Source organism: Akebia trifoliata, chromosome 10, assembly GCF_017979445.1.
Source record: "Akebia trifoliata isolate Shusen 1 chromosome 10, ASM1797944v1, whole genome shotgun sequence".
In the NCBI taxonomy this organism is placed as follows: domain Eukaryota; kingdom Viridiplantae; phylum Streptophyta; class Magnoliopsida; order Ranunculales; family Lardizabalaceae; genus Akebia; species Akebia trifoliata.
The window spans coordinates 21,816,572-21,825,142 of NC_141384.1; the positions used below are offsets into that span (position 1 = coordinate 21,816,572).

Here is an 8,571-nt window from a genome sequence, read left to right on the forward strand (position 1 = left end):
TTATTGTGTAATGTCATTATACTAAAAATCAGAGAGGAAAAAGGAAATACAGCACATCCCAATAAGGTGTACACCTTGGTCGAAGGATGTTGGAAGGTTTATGCCTCTCCTAAGGCTTAGCTTTTTTGACTCTTGTTCATATTAGGTGTCAGCTTTTGGCTTTACTTTAAAGCTTGCAGCCTTTTTCTAGAGCTTTTCCCGTGTGAGCCTCATGACTGAAGGCTCCAACGCGTTCAAAAGCATTGTATAGACTTATGTTTACTCCATAGATGGGCACATGATGAGATGCCTCCTAGAATTAATTCAACCTCCTTTTTAACCCTTTTGTGTTATTATGGAGGTTGGCCTTGTATGATGGATCAATATAAGCATAGTTGCCAAGTCGGAATACGGGTTTAAAATCGGAAGAAAAAGCTTTGAAAAGGGGGACAAACGAGTAGAAGAAGGGGGAAATGATGAAATATGAAAATATTGTGAAAAAATGTAATATAACATGCATGATAGCATGTTTCCACTGGGGTTCTCAACAGGTCTGTTTTGGTTCCACATAAACCCAAAATTGGAATGTAAATAAAACCTTGGTTCCTGTTCTGAGTATGAGACGCTTGGAACTAGAACTGGACCTATAAATACCCAATTCCCATTGAGTACCCAAATGCTCATTTTTTTAATGGAAAAAAAGATGAGTACCCAATAGAATAGAGAATTATTTTTGAATAAAAAATAGACCCTTCAAATACATGTCTATATGTCGCTGAATGCTATTAATCTCCGTTTTCATATTCCGTATGGTCGTGTAGTTTAGTTTGCTGACTTATTAGGTCTTCATATCTGTTTACTCATTTTTTACAGTTTTTATGGATTTTTCCTCAATATTTTTCTTTTATTTTTTCACAGCATTACCATGAAATTGTATTTGTTTCCACATTGACCCATTTCCAGGCTGACTGAAATAGACACTGAAAACCGAAATTTAATATCTTGCAATTAACCAAGTTAGAAAAAGTACAATACAATCAAGTACTTGCAATGAGGCTACATTAGTTTCCCAGGATTGAGAAGTCCGATTCTCTTAATTTTTAGAATCTTCAATGTAATTTGGAATAAATAATCCAATTTATTTAATATTATTTTACAATTTTGTTGGAAATACACCCTTCATTGAAAAGGATGCGAAATGAATATCTTTTGACCGATAATTTGCAGTAAAGAGATAATAACTTTTGATGTCAATAATTTGAAATATAAATACTTGTGAAATTATGGAAATTTAATACCTTGCGAAGTGGACAAGTTAGGAATTGAAATCCTCCAATATTGGTTGATGGCCAGGGAAATAGTGTTGCTGCAATGGGTTCATTCAAGGGTCTAAAACAAGTTCGGAGGATTGTAGAGGACTGCATCCAGAATAAAATGCATCCTATTTACCATGTTAAGGTGGGGAAGCATTGTTGTTTCTATTTTCTGAAATAGTATTCTCTCCCTTGACCATCTTATGATGGTTCCTTTTGTTTCTATTGTCTGAAATAATATTTTCTCACTTGACATCTTAGATGGTTCCCTTTGCTTTCTTTGTATGTAGACTCTCATGATGAAGAGGGAGCTCGAAAAACTTCCAGAACTCGCGAATGAGAGCTGGGATAGGTTTCTTCCTAAGTTTAAGAAGTACGGAAATTACAATTATTCATTTTTTCCCCATGTGTTGAATACATTTGTCATTTTCAGCATATTTTATGCTTTTCAGGAAAAATGTTAAGCAAAAGAAGCCTAAGAGTAAAGAGAAGAAACCGTATACACCCTTCCCCCCTCCTCAACAACCTAGCAAGGTGAGATAACTTTAATGGTTAAACTTGGAATGCTTTCTCGATTTATTTATTTTAATATTTATTTACTGCTCTTCTTTTTCTATGCTCTGCTAGAAATTTGGTGCGGTGTAGTTTTAGCTAATGCGCCTAGACAACTATGAACACAATTTATTCTAGCATTTATTGATGCGTTTTATTCTATTTTGTTTTGTTTTGTTATAACAAATGTTGTCTTGTCACAACAAATCACAAAGAATGGAGTTCCTTTTTTCTGTTGTATTTGTAGTTTTTCTCATCTTTTATCTTTGTTCAAATTTGTGTGATCTATATAAATGTTATCTTCTTTTGGCATTAAAATGTAGTCGTTTTTAACTAGTAACTTTTCATCTCACCACTATCTAAACATAAAATGTTCTGTATATATATATTTTTTTCAGATTGACCTCCAACTAGAAAGTGGCGAGTACTTCTTGAGTGACAAAATGAAATCAATGAAGAACTGGCAAGAGAGGCAGCAGAAGCAGTCAGAAAAAACAGCTGAAAACAAACGAAAGAGAGACGCTGATTTTGTTCCTCCTGAGGTGGTTTAAATTTGAAGATTGTTTTGCACACATCTTTTTTTTATTTGCACATCTAACTTGGTTGGCTATCTTCTCCACTGTATTTTGGGCTTGTGATCATAGGAACCCACTAAGAAGGAATCCATCATATCTGGAGGTGACAAGAGTGATGTTGCTGCAATGACAAAGTCTGTAAAGGTAGTTGAGATATTACTCCTTTTCTTGATAATTTAGAGAGATTCTATTGCCAATCCCAAGATGTGCGTTAATACTTTGTGATTTGCATATGAAGTGGGGTGGAATTAGTAAAAGTTGGTGTGGCAATAGAATCACAAAGAATTTATTGTATTACAAAGTGGTAGGAGCTTTGCATGTCTGAATTGTGAAGAACCAAAGAAAATATATACACGTTAGAATTGTCCACCACTGTTTATGTTGGAAACTAGGAATAACGAGTTGTTTTCGTAAGCGGGCTTAGTGTGCAGTTTGTTCTTTACAGGAAAAGACCAAGGAGCTTGCGAAAAAGAAGGCCATTGATAATATCAAGGCAGAAACATATATTACTGCTCCTGGTGAGCCATCTTCGAAGAAGTCCAGATATCCCAAGTCATAGCTCGTGTCAATTTGTATTGCAGAGGGAACTAGTTGCCAAATCGTTTTAAGATCTCACTTAGAAACGGGGAACAATATTTAACACTTTCTCTTCAAGTTTCTTCTTTGAAAATTTTGTTATAGTTCCAGTTAGTTGTGTAGATGAGATCTTGGCCAACTTATCATGAGATCCCCCTGTGAAAGGTTGAAAGGTACAATTATTCATGATGGGCTGATGTTGTAGTTTCTCTTGAATTTAATTAATTTTATACAACTGAACCTACCCTTCTCATATATACTTCATGAATTATTTATAAATGCAGAACCCTAGATATAGCAATTATGGATTAAACCTAAATTCCATCAAAACTATTTTATGTGGCTTGGCTAAGTTCAAGAATGAGATATTAGTGAATTTCATCATGTATGTGAATGATTACAATACTAATAGAATTGTATGCATTGTGAAACTAATTCCCTTTTGTTATCCAAACCTTGACCAAATCCTTTTCTCTCAAAATACCATAAGTTTCCTTCTAAATAATAGTTTTCTAAATTGATTGAAAAATGTCTGAAAATTCTGGTTTGGGGTTTCTGCCCCATAACCCTCAACCTTTAGCCTTTAGGCAAGGAGTGCGTTGCAATACCCGTCAGTCAACCTAGTGCAGAGTTGGGCCCAGTGAATCACTCCTTGGTGTACAATCGATTCTACTTACCAGTAGAATATGGCATTTAAATATTAACATTATTTGATTTGATTTTATCAATGATTTGGTTATTTTGAGTAAGGACTATAACTTCATATTGTCCATTTTAATGCATATATATATATATACAATGTGTCTACAAGAAATGGACGGTTCACGATTCTTCCAACTTATAAATATGGGGTTAGAAGTCTTAGAATTAGCTGATTTTTGGTGAGGAGGATGATCTTGTCAAAGAGATCATTTCACAAAAAATCAGCTCAATTCGAAACTTTTAGCCTACATAGGACAAAACACATTGTAGATATATACACATAGGGTTAGGTTCAAGGGACATGAGAAAACATATGTAAAAACAATGTAACATTAATAAATTTTCAAAATATGGGTTAGAAATTTTGGATTGAGCTGATTTTTTGTGAGGATGATCTCTATGATGGGAAGATCATCCGAAAAAAAAAATCAGTCCAATCTGAAGCTTCTAACACCATTAAAAGTGATTTAGAATGTGGACCGTCGATTTTTTTGCCAATTTTTGTCAATAATTTGTAAATCCCCTTTGATGGATTTAGAAGTTTCTGATTGAGCTGATTTTTTGTGAGGATAATCTTCTCATCATAGTGACCATCCTTGGAAAAAATCATCTCAATCCAAAACCTCTAACCCATATTTTGAAAAATCATTGTTTTTTCATATGTTTTTACATATGGCCCTTGAACCGCCCCCATACATATATGTGTAGATGGATCCTAACCCAATATATATATAGGGTCGCGTTATTACGACCCCCTTTGCGACACACCTTTTTGTCTTATATGGGCAAAAATGTTTGGAATGGGCTGATTTTTTGTGAGGATGATCTCTATGGTGAGGGGATCATCCTGGCAAAAAATCATCCTATTCCAAAACTTCTAACCCCATCAAAATTGATTTACAAAAATTGGACGGTCTATAATTTTTCAACAAAAATCGGACGGTCTAGAAGTTTTGGAATGGGATGATTTTTTGCCAGGATGATCCCCTCACCATAGAGATCATCCTCACAAAAAATCAGCCCATTCCAAACATTTTTGCCCGTATAAGACAAAAAGGTGTGTCGCAAAGGGGGTCGTAATAACGTGACCCATATATATATATATATATGGGTCAGGTTCAAACGACAACCATTTCAACACACATATAGACAATGCGTTTTGTCTTATATGGGTAAAAATGTTTGGAATGGGCTGATTTTTTGTGAGGATGATCTCTGTGGTGAGGAGATCATCCTTGCCAAAAATCAGCTCATTATGAAACTTCTAGACCGTCCAATTTTTGTTGAAAAATTATAGATCGTCCAATTTTTGTAAATCAATTTTGATGGGGTTACAAGTTTTGGAATGGGATGATTTTTTGCCAGGATGATCCCCTCATCACAGAAATCATCCTCACAAAAAATCAGCCCATTCCAAACATTTTTGCCCATATAAGACAAACACACATTGCGACACACATATAGACAACGTGTTTGTCTTATATGGGCAAAAATGTTTGGAATGGGCTGATTTTTTGTGAGGATGATCTCTGTGATGAGGGGATCATCCTGGCAAAAAATCATCCCATTCCAAAACTTGTAACCCCATCAAAATTGATTTACAAAAATTGGACGATCTATAATTTTTCAACAAAAATTGGACGGTCTAGAAGTTTCATAATGAGCTGATTTTTGGCAAGGATGATCTCCTCACCACAGATATCATCCTCACAAAAAATCAGCCCATTCCAAACATTTTTACCTATATAAGACAAAACACGTTGTCTATATGCGTGTTGAAATGGTTGTCGTTTGAACTTGACCCATATATATATATATATAGGGGGCGTTCAAGGGCCAACTTTTTAGCAAACTTTTTGGCAAAACATTTTTCAAAACATGAGTTAGAGGTTTTGGAATGGGTTGATTTTTGGTGAGGATGATCTTTACGGTGAGTAAATCATCCTCACAAAAAATCAGACCATTCCAAAACTTCTAACCCATGTTTACAAGCTGAAAAATCGTGGACCGTCCACTTTTTATAAACTGTTTTTGATGGGGTTAGAGGTTTTGGAATGGGCTGATTTTTGGTGATGATGATTTCCTCACCGTAGAGATCATCCTCACCAAAAATCAGCTCATTCCAAAACCTCTAACTATGTTTTGAAAAATGTTTTGCCAAAAAGTTTGCTAAAAAGTTTGCCATTGATCGCTACCCATATATATATATATATATATATATATATATATATAGGGTCCCGTTAAGCACCCTAAGCTTTACCACACACTTTAACAAACGTGTTTTGTCTTACATGGGTTAGAAGTTTTGGAATGGGCTGATTTTTGGTGAGGATGATCTCTACGGTGAGGAGATCATCCTCACCAAAAATCAGCTCATTCCAAAACTTCTAACCCCATCAAAAATGGTTTACAAAAAATGGACGGTCCACGATTTTTCAACGTGTAAACATGGGGCTAAACATTTTGGAATGGGCTGATTTTTGGGGAGGATGATCTTCTAATCATAGAGATCATCCTCACCAAAAATCAGCCCATTCCAAAACTTATAACCCATGTAGGACAAAAAACGTTTGTTAAAGTGTGTGGTAAAACTTAGGGTGCTGAACATTTCCCTATATATATATGGGTCCCGTTCGCCACCCTTAGTTTTACCACACACTTTAACAAACGCGTTTTGTCTTACATGGGTTAGAAGTTTCGGAATGAGCTGATTTTTGGTGAGGATGATCTCTATGGTGAGGAGATCATCCTCACCAAAAATCAGCTCATTCCAAAACTTCTAACCCCATCAAAATTGATTTACAAAAAATGGGCGGTCCACGATTTTTCAACGTGTAAACATGGGGCTAAACATTTCGGAATGGGCTGATTTTTGGGGAGGATGATCTTATAATCATAGAGATCATCCTCACCAAAAATCAACTCATTCCAAAACTTCTAACCCATGTAGGACAAAAAACGTTTGTTAAAGTGTGTGGTAAAACTTAGGGTGCTGAACATTTCCCTATATATATATATATATATTCCAAAACTTCTAGCCTCATATTTCCAAGTTGAAAAATCGTGGACTGTCCATTTTTTTAAACCATTTTTTATGGGGTTAGAAGTTTTGGAATGGGCTGATTTTTGATGATGATGATTTCCTTACCGTAGAGATCATCCTCACCAAAAATCAGCCCACTCCAAAACTTCTAACCCATGTTTTGAAAAATGTGTTGCCAAAACGTTTGGTGCTCAACATTTCCCATATATATATATAGGGAAATGTTCAGCACCCTAAGTTTTACCACACACTTTAACAAACGTTTTTTGTCCTACATGGGTTATAAGTTTTGGAATGGGCTGATTTTTGGTGAGGATGATCTCTATGATTAGAAGATCATCCTCCCCAAAAATCAGCCCATTCCAAAATGTTTAGCCCCATGTTTACACGTTGAAAAATCGTGGACCGTCCATTTTTTGTAAACCATTTTTGATGGGGTTAGAAGTTTTGGAATGAGCTGATTTTTGGTGAGGATGATCTCCTCACCGTAGAGATCATCCTCACCAAAAATCAGCCCATTCCAAAACTTCTAACCCATGTAAGACAAAACACGTTTGTTAAAATGTGTGGTAAAGCTTAGGGTGCTAAACGGGACCCATATATATATATATATATGGACAGCGTTATTACGACCCTATTACGACTCACATTGCGACACACCGTTTTGTCTTATATGGGCAAAAATGTTTGGAATAGGCTGATTTTTTGTGAGGATGATCTCTGTGATGAGGGGATCATCCTGGCAAAAAATCATCCCATTCCAAAACTTCTAACCCCATCAAAATTGATTTACAAAAATTGGACGGTCTATAATTTTTCAACAAAAATTGGACGGTCTAGAAGTTTCATAATGAGCTGATTTTTGGCAAAGATGATCTCCTCACCATAGAGATCATCCTCACAAAAAATCAGCCCATTCCAAACATTTTTACCCATATAAGACAAAACGGTGTGTCGCAATGTGAGTCGTAATAGGGGTATACGGAACGTGACCCTATATATATATATTGGAGTGGGGGATAGTATTGGGAGCCGATGTATATGGAAAAGGTTACATGGATCAAGGGACCATGTAGAGCATGGACCGTCATCTACATGGCTGCCATGTGGACTTCCATATTGGTCCAAATGACATTTCATCTCTCCAGATTGGGTTTGAAAAAAAATAAATTGGGTTAGGTCTTGAATTTGAAAATTGACAAGTATTAACTCCCAGATTTAAAATTTAAATTGAATGGTGAAAAATCTCTTTTTTCAATTTTGTTTTTTTGGAAGTTTATAAAATTTCATGCTCTACATAAACGTAGCACATGGTATTTTTGGGTGCCACGTTGGCATGTTGTCTGTAGAGATAGATGGTCCTTCAGTCCATATATATATAGGGTGGCGTTCTTTTGACAAAATCTTAGACAATATTCTAGAAAAAGCATTTTGTCTTATATGGGTTAAAACTTTTATAATGGACCGATTTTTTTTTTTTAGGATGATCTCTAGGGTGAGAAAATCACCCTCACAAAAAATCAGCCAATTCTAAAATTTCTAATCCTAGTTATAAGATGAAGAATCGTGAACCGTCAACTTTTACCGTTAGTTTGTAACCACTTTTCATGGGGTTAGAAGTTTCATAATTGTGAGGATGATATACTGACTATAGAGATCATCCTCACAAAAAATCAGTCCATTTTGAAACTTTTTAGCCATATAAGACAAAACTTTATCTAGAATGTTGTCTAGGATTTTGTTAAAAGAATGTTACCCATATATATATAACATTCGATAGTCAAATTGTAGCCAATGATTTGTCTTACATTGCTAAAAAGTTTTTGGAATG

The 8,571-nt window shown here is 35.3% G+C and overlaps 1 protein-coding gene across 2 annotated transcripts in view; it reads left to right on the forward strand.

The window, feature by feature from the left end:
* LOC147393264 (RNA-binding KH domain-containing protein) overlaps nucleotides 1–3,250 on the forward strand; it is a 35,902-nt gene extending 32,652 nt beyond the window's left edge. For both annotated transcript variants that reach the window (XM_086454928.1, XM_086454929.1), the window contains exons 8-13: nucleotides 1,333–1,437; nucleotides 1,583–1,665; nucleotides 1,745–1,826; nucleotides 2,243–2,386; nucleotides 2,489–2,563; nucleotides 2,865–3,250. In XM_086454928.1, coding sequence (XP_086311054.1) covers nucleotides 1,333–1,437; nucleotides 1,583–1,665; nucleotides 1,745–1,826; nucleotides 2,243–2,386; nucleotides 2,489–2,563; nucleotides 2,865–2,978 — 603 coding nt within the window. In that variant the 3' untranslated portion in view covers nucleotides 2,979–3,250. The remainder of the gene's footprint in view (nucleotides 1–1,332; nucleotides 1,438–1,582; nucleotides 1,666–1,744; nucleotides 1,827–2,242; nucleotides 2,387–2,488; nucleotides 2,564–2,864) is intronic.
* Nucleotides 3,251–8,571: the final 5,321 nt, after the last annotated feature.